General features: G+C 30.5%; 1 protein-coding gene across 1 annotated transcript; it reads left to right on the plus strand.

Moving 5' to 3' along the window:
- Positions 1–5,109: 5,109 nt before the first annotated feature.
- LOC100776135 (uncharacterized) lies at positions 5,110–10,003 on the plus strand. Its single transcript, XM_003519740.5, has 7 exons — positions 5,110–5,789; positions 5,886–5,972; positions 6,206–6,415; positions 7,080–7,244; positions 7,546–7,599; positions 8,168–8,314; positions 9,368–10,003. The coding sequence occupies exons 1-7, from the start codon at positions 5,412–5,414 to the stop codon at positions 9,743–9,745; spliced, it is 1,419 nt and encodes a 472-aa protein (XP_003519788.2). The 5' UTR covers positions 5,110–5,411; the 3' UTR covers positions 9,746–10,003.
- Positions 10,004–17,286: the final 7,283 nt, after the last annotated feature.

Consider the following 17,286-nt stretch of genomic DNA (forward strand, 5'->3'; position numbering starts at 1 on the left):
CTCTAAATAAAAATAATAATTACATTTATTGTTTTGATAATTATATATGTAATTGGACAAATTCAAATTAGGATGACATTAAAAGTGTCTGATATCAAGTAGAAGTGAAAAAGTTAAATATTATAAATAAGAAAAAAAATTCATAAACATGAGCCTTAAGATTTTAGGATAAAGTGTGATGAAAATTTCCCTCCGGCCGGCCGCTAATAATAATGTCAATAAAGAGGAGCTTGGCTCCCGCTCTGAAATGCCACATAAACAATACCGCACAAAGTGGCTCTTTTCCACCCTCTTTTTCTCTTTTTTCCATATGCTTCATCCCTCTAAGCTAATCACACATCTTCAACTAGGAGACATCATCATTACATTCATAGGCCCCAATTAGAATATACTGCACAAAAGAATTTCAGAAGAATATAAGCGTTAAGGAAGTGAGTGAGTGTGAGTCACTGACTAGCCCACCAACTACAGTGAAGTTGCACAGTGCCCTTAATGAATTGAGCACTACAATGCTGACTACATAATGCATTAAAAAGGTCTCTTATATGTAGCGCCTTATATGGATATGAAAGAAAAAATGACAAAACTTTGATGTAATGTATGACTGAGATTTCAAATCAATAAGGGATAACGACACATCAGGAGGTTTAGAATTTAGAAAAAAATTTCTTGTAGTTAGCTTATGGAATGTCAATGTCTGCATGATATACTGAGCCAAAAAAAATGCTCAAGACTAAAAACTAAGGAGATCTTTTCCTATAGAAGAAGAGTTCTTTTATCAATAGTAGTATTAAGTATCTGAACTAAGATTCTTATTTGCAGCCTTGGAATTCTGTGTATATATTTTCTTCAGTGCATATGTTCCCTCAATCTAATTTTTGTTTATGGCCATTCTCTGATCAAGATGTGAAAACTTACATAATGGAATTCCATAACATTAATAAACAAAGTCACACACGTTCTTCTCTGACAAGATGTTGTGATCAATCATTCATATAGAATCATATTTAGCGCTCCCTTGTTACATACATATTCATTTCTATTAAATATTTAAATTTACCTTGGGAAAACCGTATGAATGCAAGTGGAATTGCTATTTTTATAATCCCCTCTTTCACTCTTCTTTCAACCATTGTGTGCCGAGAGGCTTATCTTATTTTCTTGTGTAATATTGTAACTTAAATTGCAAATTTTGAATTCAAGCCCATCTTAATTAAATTAATTATACCATAACTCTACATGATGGATTCCCACGGCACACTCATCCACCATTCACCCATGCTCTCCTTACTTATTAGCTATTTGACTGATTTCTTACCTAGAATTACCTTCCATTACACTAATAATAACCACATACCACTTGTTTTTTGTATGCTCATCTAATTGTGGACTGCATTTTTATGTCTGCAGCATGTTTTGCCTTAATTTGTTTCCTTAGAAATGTAGGCACATGTGTCAACTTTTCAGTATCAACCCTTATCAATATAAACAAACTCTCAGTTTTGTGCCAAATTGCTGTTTCATGCACTCACAAGTCACAACTAACAAGGATTAGTAAGCAAAACAAGTGGCATCCCTGGTTGTTATATTATAGTTTTCTGAAATAAAGCATCTGTCTCCATCCCTTCAACTCCCCCATCAATTAGGAAGAAGGATCAACTGTCTTAATAATCCATGAAAAATTTAATGTATGTAGTGAGTGACAATTGACAACTTAAAAGATAAACAGAAAAACTTAAGGCATTATTAATTAGGGGACTTTGTGAATCTAAACTTGGTTGTACAATGGTCCATATTCATTAAACTGGTGGCTATATTTAAATTGATTAAGCCCTTGTTTGAAATTGTTCAAGAGTTAGTTAAAGTTGTCTTTTCAGTTTTCACTCAAACAACAGTTGGTGAAAGAAATCTTTGGACTTTTGTGTTTTATAGTTGCTATCCAAACACCACTTCTTGATCCTTGACCTTCAACTAACTTGTGTAAAGTGCATGGCTGAATGTTTCTGGATGCAAGAGACATGAGTTTCTGGTTTCACTGAGATTATGTAATTTATTGTGCCGACCAATTAGCTGTGATGAGAGTGACTCACAGGGGGACCAGATTCTCTCTATATGCTTTCTATTTTTTATGCTGATGATGTTAGTGAATATGAGCCAGGTCTTTTCTGAGAAGCAAGAAAAAAAAAATTGGATTTAAAAATTCAGAGCTACACATAAAGGGGATGCTTGCAAAATGGTAGTGGCATCATTGCCCGAGCCCCAAAAAGGAGAAACTAGAGATACACTGTGAAAGAAAGGCAACTCCAGTTTTGGTGCCGTTTAAGCCTTCAATTATAGTCCCTAAGGTAATGTCTAACAAAGGTTTAAACTTTAAACTATGGTATGGCTACAAAAGGAGTTGTATGTGTAGCATACTCTATCTTAGCTCAAATCCACTATGTATTGTTGGTATTAATTATTTTGATTGTGGACATACGTTCTTCACATATAAAAAAGTAAGCAGGCCTAAGTATATAACTTAAGCTAAAGTTTTACTCCAATGAAATTATTCTTTTAATTGCAATCAAGTGCTTGGTCATTAATTTGTTCTATGCATGCCTTTTTTTTTTGCCTTTATGTAGCCATGGAGTCGAGATAGTGAGGCTGATGTTTATCATTATGATGACTATCATTAAGATTAGTGCATATTTTTATTTATCTAAATTTGAGAAACAATCCTGTTATAAAAAAACAAGAAAATCACAACAATAATCAACATATAGACTTCTAACTAATATTGTTGCATATTTTTAAAGCGTGTCAGTGGACACATTTTTTTCAATGAAAGTAATTAAGCCATACTGACATCGGCTATCAATGACGCCAACTGACCCTACAGTAACGTCATAATTCAATCTACCCTTCCAAAATTTTAATTTTCATAATTCCTACCATTAGCTGCAAAATATATACTCAAACCAAAGTATTTTAGTTCTTTTATTAACTGGACTGGATGTTTAATACCGAGACATCCCCAAATACTAAGCAAACAACGAGCTAATTAAATCCTATTTTCTTCCCGAAACAACTGCAAGTTGCAATGTAGGAACTCAAAATCAAGAAGAGAGAAAATATAAGCAAAAAATTCCAATGTGCTTAATAAACTAATATGTGCTTTACATCATTAATTTTTCTTCTCCTTTTATTACTCCCCATATATATCGTTCTTACCAAGGATCTTCAAAAGCGTTCGTTAGCATTTTGACAAGCCACTCGATTACGTACGTACGGCGGCACCATGTAGTAATTACATAACATAGAGACATTAAATGATTATAGTCTATGAAAATTGAACAAACATCCTTTAAGATAAAAGAATTTGGTGAGCATAGAGCATAAATGTAATAAGTGGCCTTAAGGTAGTTACGTTGGTAAACATTATTAGCAATAGTGATGGCTCTTTCTCTCAATGGGATTCACCTAATTAACGACAAAGAAAAGATTGAGCCCCCAAAACCTTAGACAAACCATGATACGCATGGAGGGTGCATGAAATGAGCATGAGTGTGTGCATAAACATGCAGCGCACAAAGCCAGGTGCGCGCGTGCCAACTAGGTTGGGGGGGCCTCCCTACCACAAAATACAGTTTCGATTCACTCTTAGTCATGGCCACTACTATAGGAACTGCAGTGCCAGATTCACTGTGGTACTATATAACACTTACAATTCCATCGAGGTGCATGAGATAAGGAACATTAGGTACAAGACATTTTTGTAGTTTTTTATATATAAAAAAACTAAATATGCATAAATAACTTGTCAGTGTCATGGATTGAAATTAGAAAATTCAATTCACTAAGAAATATTTATAAGTTAGTCACGTATTGTATGAACAAAACACTAAATAAGACTTAATTATCACATATATGAAAAAAGCTGAAAAGTTGTATTCTTTTAAATGGATTGATTTACTTCTATTCGGATGAATCAAACTATAATACGACTTTCAAATAGCAATGGTTTCAAATAATTAAGATAAGTAAAATATTTGTGCATGAAATTTGTCCGTTACACACATTAGTATACTAAGTATTCTTACAGATAAATTCATCTATCTAGTTTGGCATAAGTAGATACGATATGACATTGATATATTTTTTCAAAAGTACAGGAAATTAGCTTTGAAATGGTATATACAGTATACACATACATGGAATAAAAATGTAGTAGTAGCTAGCTGACTCAGAATAGAACATCTTGGGAAGTGAGAAAGCTAGAGCAAAGCAAATAAAGAACCTAATAAATCAATTGTAATTCCAATCTGTCCTCAGACACAAAGTAAAGAATAACAGAAATCATCAGTCCCATTTTGCCCCAAAAAACTAACAGCACAAAAGCTAAAGTTTCAGTTCTTGTATTGGAGACCGGAAACATGTCCTCTTATATCTCTCTGTCTTGGATTTTTCCTCTTAGCTCTCTTTCCCTTCCCAAACTGCCTTAGGACCAATTTGGATCCCTTCAAGTACATCTTGTGTCTAATATTTTTAACCTTTTTCTAATAGAAGGTTACTTGTCCAATTTTTTTTACTTCAAAATAGAAAGCACTAACACAAAATACTCTGCAGTAAAAGAAAAAAACATAAAAAGAAAACTATCATGATTGACAACTGCAGAATGACATCATTAAATTCTGCTAATCTTAACCCCTTTGAATTACTCATTTCTTAGTTAAAATTGGTTAACAAAAATCGTTTTTCAGTTCCCTTCCAACACATTCTAATTACTTCACTTGAAAAAAGAAAAAAAAAAACTCTGCTTTTTCACTTTGAGCACAATAATTAAGGGTAAATAAACTCTTGATTTTAATTTTCGAACATTAAAAATGTCATTAGTGTGGTCCTTTCGTCATAAATATTAATAAAAAAATATTAAATAACTAATTTAATGTTAAAATTGACATTAAACCACCATTTTAATGAACCTATTATTGAACAACAAACTAATTGACGGTATGATAATTACATTTCTTATAGACCAAAATGGTAACTAAAAAGACAACTGTGTAAAAAAAATACACACACAACTTTTTAAATAATCTATGATTCATGCACCCCCCCGTACTCCACTCTTTTCTTGGAAATTTTAAATTGAGCATGATTTCATCACTACTCTGGCATTTATAAGTACTCCAACCCACATGGTCAAAACTTCAAGAAACCCCAACCCTGTTGTCCTGTGCATGTATTTTATAATCAGGTTAGCGCCTGGAAGTTGAAGTTGTCAGCAATAAAACCCCAAGTTTTCCCAAGTCTTGTGCACTAGACTCCAAGAGAGAGTCAGAGAGAGAATAGAAGGACGTTGCTTGTTGTGTGCTTCCAAGACATTGAAGATGGTGAAGGAGTAAATAGCCTTTCTTAGAATACACACCACCATGTGTTGGATAGATTTGGTGGAATCAAAGCCTAGGAACACACACTTTTGTTTTGTGCATGGAAGAAAAAGAAGTAGAAGAAGAAGAAGAAGAAGAAGACAAGGCCAATGTGAACAAAGTCACACGGATTTGCCAATAGAAACAAGGAAGAGAAATCTCTCAAGCATGGATTTCAGCTTGTGTTTGAGCTCCCCAATCATTTCCACACTTGTACATTTTCTCCTTGTTGCTTCTTTGTTTTGTCCTGTTTGTTCCTCAGATATTGGCAACACCCTAGTTGCCAACCAGACTTTCAAGCCGCAAGAAGAGGCTCACAAGTTGAACATCATAAGAACTCGTCTTCAACAGATCAACAAACCCGCCGTTAAGTCAATTCAGGTGTGCAAAAGTTTCTAGCTTTTTCACATCCCCTGTTTTCTCCCCTGTTTTGAACCATAACATGGTGAAGTTTTTTCCTTTTTTTTCTCCTTGCAGAGTCCTGATGGTGATGTAATAGACTGTGTGGTATCTCATCAGCAACCAGCTTTTGACCATCCCATGTTGAAGGGACACAAACCACTGGTAAAAAATTTCTTATATATATATATATATATATATATATATATATATATATATATATATATATTTTTGTTTTTTAAACGGAGTATCTCCTAGTCGAGAGTCAAATACTAATATCTTGAACTTGGGAAATCAAATAGATGATTACATACTTAAAGGACATGATTTCTTAGAATTTATTATTTGATGTTAGGGAGAATTTTGGAATTAAAGTGGTGATGTTCATGCATTTGCAGGATCCTCCAGAAAGGCCTAAAGGTCATAACCAAATGGACATGAGTGAGAATTTTCAGTTATGGACCATGTCAGGGGAGTCATGTCCAGAAGGTACAATTCCAATTAGAAGAACAACAGAACAAGACATGTTAAGGGCTAGTTCTGTTAGCAGATTTGGAAGAAAAATAAGAAGACGTGTTAGAAGGGACACCAACAGCAATGGACATGAGGTATGCACAGAAACTTTCTTTTCTTCATTTTTCAAACCAAAGGAAGACATCCACGAACAACTCTATCAGAAACTGTTAAAAGCATCCAACGTTGAGTGCTTTGTTTTTCATCCAACGTTTTTTCTTTTTCTTTTCCCCAATGTGCATTTGGCTTCTTTACTATGAAGCTAAACAATAAATTTAGATTAGCTGGATTTTTATTCCTTTCTTACGATTGGGAAACTTCAACCTTTTTCCTATTTACGGCAATCACAAAATTTCATGGTTCCCCTCAGCTAGTAATGTTTCACTTGCCTTTACCTTGTATAGAAAAATTTAACCAAACAACTCATCATCAAATTTAAACTCATTGTCTTGCATAGAAAAATCTAACAAAACAATCTAACTCTAAATTTAACTTTCTCTAGTAACTACCTCTTCAAAATGACCCAACAAACACTTTTTTTTCTTATTTATTTTATAAGAAAATAAGTTGGCAAGTTACATATTGATAATATAAAACAATTTTACACTATCATTTAATCATAAATTATTGTATTAATTTTTATAACAATTATCATAAAAGTCATATCAATAATTATTACTCTTAATGCAATGCATAGTGATTAAACTATAGTTACTTATATGGAAACCTAACAATAGTTTTTGTTGGTGAACTGCACAGCATGCAGTTGGGTATGTGAGTGGAGAGCAGTACTACGGAGCAAAGGCTAGCATAAACGTGTGGGCACCCCGAGTGGAAAATCAAGATGAATTCAGCTTGTCCCAAATGTGGGTCATCTCTGGCTCATTTGGGGATGATCTCAACACCATTGAGGCTGGTTGGCAGGCAAGTTTCAATTCAGCCATTGCTGCATCTTAATTTATTTATAAGAATAAAATGAAGTTTACATTAACTCACGGACTCTATTCAAGAACTACACATCCATGGACTTAACTAATTCTTTCTTTACAGAAATATACTCATTTTCTTTCAATTTTTCTAAAACAAAAATCTATATCTTCTTTTTTTGTTAGCAATAGCATTCATAAGGCAGATAGCATGCTCAACTACCTACCATTCATTTTCGTTCATGTATTTAATTTTGTGTTTTAGACAACCAAATTTATTTCAATTAATTTTGTTGCAGGTCAGCCCCGAGATCTACGGGGACAGATACCCGAGATTCTTTACGTATTGGACGGTAAGTAAACTCTCATTGAAAAAAAAAAAAAAGCAGAATTTTAGTACGTAGTATTATTTTTTGTTATCCTTGCTTAAAGTGTAAGGTACATGATAATATTAAAATTATAAGGTTTATTGGTAAAATTTTCTAGTCGATTCAATTCTTTTATTTATAAAACCAATCAAATCTAGTCCTATATTTAATTTTCTCATTTCAAAAATTTTCAAATTCTTATTTTCTATTTAAAATTTTCATAAATTGAAATGATTTACTTATTTTAATTATCCGTGTACTAAAAATTTACTAATCAAAATATCAAATTTCACTCAATAAAAAAAATCTTACTTTCTTCCCATCTTATATAATCTTTGAAAGTTTGTCAAATATTCATTCATTTGTGGCTTCTAAAGTTTTATAATTATTTGATATCCCGTGTTTAGTATAATCTTAAATGTTCGGATAGAAATAATAATTTGAAGGTTTTAGATAGAAGAAAAATTATAATAAGACTAAATTTACATATAATTATTGTTCTTGTTTACAAAGAAAGAAACTAATGAAAATTATTACTAATTATTATTTGCAGAGTGATGCATATCAAGCAACTGGATGTTACAATTTACTATGCTCAGGCTTTGTTCAAACGAATAATAGAATTGCAATTGGAGCTGCAATCTCTCCAACTTCTTCCTATGCTGGTGGACAGTTTGATATTAGCCTGCTAATCTGGAAGGTAATTTCGTGCTCCATTACGAAATTGATCTTAAAAAACATTTATAGGCAACTTGATGCATGTAAAAGTCTCCATTTTATTTCTTTTTGGGTTACTTTGTGTTTATTATTTATTTTTGTGGTGATTATGCGCTGTTTTTGTTGTTGACGGGAAAAGTTAAACTTTGTCATATAAATCATACATAAAACGGATTAAGCCACTAAGTCTAAGGGTTCTTTTCTATCCTAGTTTAGATTAATCTTTTATGAGCATACATGGATGGGGTTAAATTAAATCCACCAACCAATGTAGGATCACGTTGAGGGTCCCACCTAAAGGATGAAAGATTTGATGACAAAAGACTGTTCCTACCGTTCGATTTGAATACTTTCATGGTTTAAAAAAAGTCTTCAAATTTCGTAGTCAAAAGCCCAAAGGAACTAAAATAAAAAGACAAATAAATAAAATGGGTTTAAAATTTGCCAATGGTGGGCTCTCCAGATTTTGGAAAGTCTCGCAAATGCCATCGAATTTTGTGATATAGACTGTTAGAAGAAGCAAGGGGAGATTATTTTAAGCTTTTCATGGCATGATAATTGTTTTTTATTTTATAAAACGTGAAATTTTATTTAAAAAAAAAAAGAGGAAGAATAAATAAAGTCATGGTGCACAAAGTTTTGTACAGTGTCCCGTCTTAGTTAACATGCCACTTTACCCACTTTAATACTTTGGGACATTACACGCATGCACTGTGAATTCTAATAATGAACTGTATTTCCCTTATGCTTTCCTTCTTTTAAAGATTCTCTTCCTTTTTTTCCCAACAAAGAGCTTCTAATTCTGAGGTCTTCACTTTATTTTATTTTTTTCTTCATTTTACTATTATTTTAACAAAACCCCCCCAAAATTTTGCTTATTCCCCCAACATGCACCACCTTTCTTTCCCCTCTTTTTGACCCATTTCACTTACCAACCTGGCTAACATGTTGCTATTCATAATTATGTCTATCTTTGAGTAGTTTGCAACAAAAAGTGACATTGAAGGTTTGGTGCAATGCTTCATTTTTTTTGTAGGATCCAAAGCATGGAAATTGGTGGCTTGAATTTGGATCCGGAATCTTAGTTGGGTATTGGCCATCATTCTTGTTCACACACCTAAGGGATCATGCAAGCATGGTGCAATTTGGGGGAGAAATTGTGAATTCAAGGCAATCAGGGTCTCACACTTCGACCCAAATGGGTAGTGGACATTTTGCAAGTGAAGGTTTTGGAAAAGCTTCATATTTTAGGAACATGCAAGTTGTGGATTGGGATAACAACTTGGTACCATTGTCAAATCTTCGGGTTCTAGCGGATCACCCGAATTGCTATGACATTCAAGGAGGGATTAATAATGTTTGGGGGAATTACTTTTACTATGGTGGACCTGGGAGAAATGTGAGATGTCCCTAATTAAGGGGATGAATTATATAGAAGTTTTTTTTTTCTTTTTTGGGCATTTTTGGGTTTGGGTGACATTGGTTTTCCGTCTCAAGGGCATTCAAGAAGCTTGGGTCATGGGTCATTTATTCTTATATTTAATTTAAATTTGTTTGTTGATCAAGATTATTTTTTTTTTACTAACTAGTCACCCGTTGGTTATACCATTACCACCTGGACTCTTATGTACATCTGAAAAGAAAAATAGTATATATATTACGGTTCTTGGTATTCCTTTCTTGCTCTTTGGAATTGGGTTTTTTTTCATTCCTTTCTTTTTTTTTATTCATTTCCTCATATTTTTTACTGATTAAAATCACCTTTCTCATATATTGTTCCTTTTCTAGTTTACTTATCCCTCTAATTAAAAACTGGCACATAACTATAAAAAAAAAAATACACTCTCTAAAAACAAATTAACTTATTTGACTTGTTAATTGAAAGAAAAGGAAAGAAAAAATAAAACAGCTAATTTTGGTTCTTTATTGACATACTTTGTATAACAATTCTTACAGAATCCATAATTTTATTTAGCTCAGGCGAGTTTAGCAATATTTGATCTTTTATTAATGTAAAATACAAAAATTCTTTACAGGTGTAAATTTCCATTTTTTTTATTTAATAGTAGACAAGGATATAAAAGTGCTAAAAAATACTTGAGTGTTATTAATAAAGTAGAAAATATTTTAATATCATAAATATTAATTAGTTAAATAAATAGTTAATATTTGAATAATATCATAAATGAAATTCTTATAATCGTTCACAAGAGATTCTATTATCAAAACTCTTACATTCAATTTATATATTTTAATCTTAATTTTTCTTTAATCCCTAAATAAGTTTCAAGCTCCGCCACTGTTCTTAATTAATTGGAATAAGTTTTTTCAAAAAACTTATAAAACACCGATTCTTATTAACAAAATAAAAAGAGAATAAGCACCACCCATTACCCAATAGGGGCTCCCTAATCAATTGTAACTATATATAAACTTCATGAAAGGATTTAACTAATTGCCGTTGCGTAATTTAGTTTGTAGTTTTCACATGTACAAAGTTTAGGAGATGATTTGCTCGTTGTACTTTCACGATCAAAGTTTGGAAATAGTCAACATGGATCTTTGATCTTGCAAATATCTAACAATAGCTATACAGATTATCTTCATTTAATTTGTTAGCATGCCAATATAATGGCACGTTGACTTATTTGAGTTTTACATATGTACTACTACTGTATTATATATGTAGCAATATCTTATAATGATTGAGCATCCACGACTCACGGAAGTTTCAAAGTTATGTATTTGATAGCAAAAGATTCGTAGGTTCAAATCAAGCTCATTATTATAACAGGTGAGAAACAAGCTTCGCAATAAATTGTAGAACATAACCCAAAAACAAAGAAAATATTATAGAGGAAGAGCAGTCCATGTGAATTTCTCCAAGTTCATATTTTAATAGGTGTGCATTCAAATATTCACAGTAGAACTAGTCAACTAGAGCACTCCATGTGAATTTCTCGAGGTTCATATTTATGTTTGTGCATTTATTTTAATAGTTTTACTTCGAAGCTTATTAATTCGTCTTTCTCTTCTAACTATTGAAACATTTTTTAATTGGTATATTTTTATTAGTGCTTTAATTAATTTGATCATATATTCCAAATCATTTTTAATTATGATGTCTTAAAGACAAGTTAGGATTCATAATTATTTTAATTAGATGTAAATAAACATAAATAATAAAATATATGTCTAATATGCTATTAGGTCATGATCTATATTTGTGGGTCTGGTGTTTCAGACGATGCATTCATAAGACGATCTGGTATAGCATTTAAGTAATGCATTTAAGACTTTCATTTAATATTTTACGTTTGAGATTCTTTCATGCAAAAAACATTCCACTAAGATTTCTCAAAGTTGTATGAAGAATAAATGAAGTTCGCAGTCTCGAAGACGTAAATCCTCATCAAAAGGCGCACTTTGCTGTTACGGACTTGCTATGATGAAAGAAGTGACTTCCCTGCTAAAGTACAATGAATGTTAACCTATCAGCATGGACTTTGTATGAAGAAGTGGTGTGCATTTAATGCAAGCATTAAATGTTCCACCAAACTCAAGACTTTAGACGAAAACCAAGTGAAGAATCCAACCATTGTAAGATAACAGATACTTGGAGATGAATGTTATATATAGAAACAGCTTTGAAGAAATAAGACATGAATCAACTATGCAATCTTATTCTTTCATTCTATCTTGTAAAACTTTATGTAAATTCTTATAAATATACTAAGCTATCAAAGCATCTTGTATACCTTGAGAGAAAAAAGTAAAAATGTTAAGTGATATATCTGTCTATAAGACAATCACCTATTTAGTTAGTTGCAATCTTTCAACAAAATTTGTTGATTTGTTTAGAGTCAATAATGACTTGATAGGACAAATAATGTTGGGTTTAAGTCAAGCTTGAAATAGAACTTGCAAGTGTAAGAATCAAAAGTAACAATAAAAAATGATTTTATGTGCTTCTTTATATTACTTGAATAGACAAAGGAATTAAATTTATTTTTAAATCTTATACCTCCTTTTGTTTTACAAAGAAAAATATTTTTCTCATTATCTAATAAAATCTTAATCAAAACATTTTTAAGTGGTTTTAAGTTTATCTACATCAAATGATAAGTGTATTTTTCATCTTAGAAAAATTTTAAATTTTTAAAAACATAATTCAACCTCCTTTTTTGTGTTATTTGCTTCTACAAATCAATTATGTCATTTCTCCGTCATAGATGCATTTATACTTTAATGTATTCATTTTTTTTATTCAATTTACAATATTTTATACCATCTAATATTTATTATGATAAGGTATACATCATTAATTTTATGATTTATGATAAATTTCTCTTTTAAATTTGAACAACACCTTCCAATTACAAATAATACTCAAAATATTCCTTAATTAATTGCTTCAACTCAAAATATATGATTAATTTACATCTTTCTTTATCTCTTAATTTACTATTTTTGTATAATAACTAAGATTAAATTGGGTCATTTGTGATCATGTAAAAAAAAGTGAAAGACATTAAGATAATGAGACTCACTGCAAGGCAAACTCAAGGTTAAGGCTATTAAAGTTTAAATTTAGGCTTATCAACCAAAAAAATATTTGCTAATGTATTAGTTTTAACAAAGTAAGATGTTACATAAGTTAGTAAAAGAGTCTAATGCATAATTATCCCGTTTAAATTTTTAAAAAAAATCTTAAAGTTTATTTTAGATCCCACTCGTTTAAATTAAAATGCCTCATTAACTAAAAGAAATAATATAAGAAGAATGTTATTTACATAATAAAATTAAATTTTATATAATTTCTAAATATTTATTTCATTTATCTGTCTTTCATTATATTACTTATCTTATTTTACACTTGTCTTTTGTTCTTTTTATCTTTCCTCCTTGTGTATAAATTATTTTAAATATTTGTGATATAAATAACATTATTCATGTTCTAGAATATATAACAGGGTGGTTGATTGTCGATCATGCCACTGTAGTTTTTTTTGGTACACATGTATACTGTACGTCAGAACAATATACTTAAATATTTGTCGACATATCATATTAATTAAAAATACTATCGTATATATACAATACTGAATGAAACTATACCCTTAAAAAAATGAATGAAACTATATATACGAAATAAAAGCAGCAATTAATCAAGTAGGAAGGAGCGTAAAGAAATGATTGCTTGAATGGCAATTAGGCCGGAGGCAGTGACTCAGTTCATACGATAAAGATCATTGACTTATTTTATTATAGAGACAAAGGAGTAAATGACCTTTGCAACACCACATTTAAGTTGAACTAGTGCAAGTCAATGCAAATGGAGATGTAGGGACTATATATATTGCATGATCTGGGACATGATTATTGAGTATGATATATATCTCCCACCAGCATTCCAACCTTAATTATTTTGAATATATAGAGTATGACACATTGCACGTGAATATATGCCATAATTTTGTGAAAAATAAAGATATAAATTTAGTAATCTGTATTAAATAAAACATGACTATACGGACAAATAATCTTAATTTGTGTGTAAAAAAAAATCTTAATTTGAGGATATCTTAGTTAACTAATAATTTCCTAAAAATGAGAATAAAATTACTTTAAAATAAGGAAATTTTTCTATTAAAAAATCATAATAACTAACTAACAAATAATTTTGGTGTGATAAAAGATGAGTGTTGTTGCATAAAAAAAAAAGACTTCCTAATTCAGTTGTATTTGTGGATATTATATATGATTGTAATTCAAATTCATAATAACGGGTCCAATTGTAATTGCAGGAATTCTGTTGAAAAAGGAAGCTGGTCACGGTGGAAATAATGATGGAGAGGTGGGCCTGAGGTAGTGAGGTCCATTAAGAACGGCCATGTACACCGGCTGGCATCACAAATTAATAGTACCTCATCTCATGTATCATTAGCATTAAAGCGTGAATGATAATCTACTAATTTAAATTTATGACTGGCCATGGGAACAATGGCAGAGCTTTAAACGAAGTTTTGAGGGAGCCAAAATAAATTTCAATTTACATCTTTAATATGCAATATCATACTAAGTTGAGAAACAAAAATTATCAATTACATAAAAAATAAATTATTTACGTAATTATTACAAATAAAAATAGATAAAATCTATCAACATCTACTTGAACATACATGTAAATTGTCTTAACTCAAGAAAAAATTATTACGTAAATATATATATAATGTAATTAATATATATTATATATTAATATAGCATTGCATAAACTTTTTTGATATTAAGATAGAAAAAGAAAACATTATAGGCTTAAGCATTACATATTTAAGAAGGAAAGAGTGATTGTTTTTTATCAAAACATAGTTGTACAACAATAACATCAAGATGGAAAAGGAGAGTAATAACAATGCTTAAAAAGTTAGTGGATCAGTGAATTTATATATAAAAAAAAAACAGAAAAGTAAATTGATAACCCAATTGAGATAATATATATACTTTAAAATATAACTAAAGAAAACGAAAACACATATATACTTATGAAAATAAATCGTGTAAATATGAAATTAAGTCTATTGAAATTGTTGAAACTAAGTTGCCGATTAGGTGTTCATAGAATAAAAAATGAGAAAGAAAGAAAACAACTAATATGTAAGTTTTTTGATTTTCTTTGAAAAGGAAAAAAAAAATTGTGCTAAATTGTAGATTAATTAAGTTAAGGTAAAAGAAACTAAGTATTAGAAATAATTACTTTTTATTAATTATATTATTAATTTATTGGATATATATATATATATATATATATATATATATATATATATATATATATATATATATATGTTTATAATTTTGAAAAACTTTGGAGGACCCATGGTTCCCCAGTGCCAATATAGCTCTGAAAAAACCGTTAAGATCTTTTAAGGTGCCAGATTGTTGGGTTTGAATTTTATATATAAACAAAATATAATTGAAGGAAAGACTTCATTAAACATAAGTCAAATCTTTTAAAAGAGAGTATTCATAAAATTAGTGATACTTCCAACTAATAATATGGTTATTAAAAAAATGTATTGATGAAGGCTTTTTTTTCTGATGTGGTTTATGGTATTGCAACTCTTGAAGTTAATCAACACCTGAATAACATTCAGATAGCTTATACTTGCAATTGAGGAAATGCCATACCCTGTTACCTCTTCTCTCGTATATACAATGTAATAACTACAAACTGGCGAGCAGAAAGATTATTATATATATAGTTAGCATTTGTCTTCTCCAATTCCATCAGTGCCATTTCTGCATTCTTAAAAACAATTCCTTGCTTTTGTGTTAGAGCCATATACGTTGAGAGTTGTGGAAGTTAGTAATTAAGACCCGGAGCTCCCTTCTGCTTTTTCTGTCATCAATTCCTTGTAGTTAAGTTAACAGTTGAGAAAAGCAACATAACTTAAGATGATTTTATTGGTTGCTTTATTTAGATCATGTCTTGATTTAGTGATTTTGCATGTGTGTGGCTCCCACGCATGATCAATACACATGATTGAATTCATATGGCGAATTCTTCATTTCAATTTTCATGATTGAGTTTAAAATATTTTTTTGCAAACTGAGACATTTAAATATTTTAGCCATTTATTTTCATTATAATAGTGTCCACAGTATATATATAATCCTGTTAACTTAATTTTCATTTTTTTTTCAATTCTACTGTAATTAAGCTTCACAACATCACATGTGCTCCTGCACAATCAGTAACATTTTCTTTTTCAACGCACAACTTCAAACTCGTTCAGTGATTTTTTTTAGGTCAATGTTTAATTTTTTTTCCTCTTGGTTTTAGTAAGGCCCAATTGGAGATGTGCACAAAATAATAAATTGGGCTACGTAATGCTGGGTTGCGCAAGATGGGTTGAGCTTTGGGCTCACAGCCCCAACGAGATTGGTCACGAGGCTGCTTTATTACTTTGTTATTGTGGGGCATTTTAATCCTACACCTCCAATTTGAGATTTGGGCCCTCAACCCAAAAATGTACTTTTGCCTAGTATTTTTTTTCACTTGTTTAAATGTTTAATTGAAACCTAACAGTGTCCTAGCGTGCAAGATAAAGAAAAAAAACGTGCAAGTTATGATGAACTAAGAGAATGGAAAAACAAAAAATTATTTTTTGGATAAATATCTATTTTGATCTCTTAAAGTATGAGATACTAACAAATTAGTTTCTTAAAGATAAAAAATTTAAATTTAATCCTTAAATATATAAAAAATACGACAAATTGATTCTATCATTAATTCTTTTATGTTATTCATACCGTGCATGTCTTTATGATATCTCTTATGATAACGTGACAAATAAAATTTATATATGTGATTCACCTAATTATCATGTATTATCCATGTGATTATCACCTATTTAAAGTTAATTTTTTTTAATTTAGAGTCTAAACTAAACAATTTGCTGTTATTTTATTAATTTGTCTTATTGTTAATTTTTTACTAGGTTTTAGAGACATGATGCACATTTTATAATTTTCATACTTCAAGATAAATAAACCTTAAAAATAGAAATCAAACATAAATTAATTATTTTTCCATTAGTATTTCTTAAGATTCAGTAAATGCGCAATAAGGAGGGGAAAAAAGCAGACTTGTTAGTATTTTTTAAGCTGCATAGTTGACGACCATTAATGATCCAATGATATTTCAAAATTGGTGACCTAAAAAAACTAGTAGAAGATTTCTGGTTCTGGATGCATTGAATTTCAACCGTTAACACGTGCAAGACTATTTATATGTCAGCGATTAAATTAAGGAGTAAGAACCAAATCAGACACACAATTGGTAATCAAACAGTGTATTCCGTTGTTTAAAATGCTAAACATATTTGTTTATGCAGCAAAGAAAGTCAAAATGTTTGAAAGTTCCAAAATCTAAATAAGATGAGTACTTTTTATTAT

The sequence above is a fragment of the Glycine max genome, chromosome 2 (assembly GCF_000004515.6).
Source record: "Glycine max cultivar Williams 82 chromosome 2, Glycine_max_v4.0, whole genome shotgun sequence".
Taxonomy (NCBI): domain Eukaryota; kingdom Viridiplantae; phylum Streptophyta; class Magnoliopsida; order Fabales; family Fabaceae; genus Glycine; species Glycine max.

Bases quoted from the DNA above. Each gene is read 5' to 3' on its own strand.
- LOC100776135 (XM_003519740.5), top strand. From the start codon at position 5,412: ATGTGTTGGATAGATTTGGTGGAATCAAAGCCTAGGAACACACACTTT. The intron at 5,790-5,885 runs GTGTGCAAAAGT...TTCTCCTTGCAG, and splicing joins CCGCCGTTAAGTCAATTCAG to AGTCCTGATGGTGATGTAAT. The intron at 7,245-7,545 runs GCAAGTTTCAAT...ATTTTGTTGCAG, and splicing joins CCATTGAGGCTGGTTGGCAG to GTCAGCCCCGAGATCTACGG.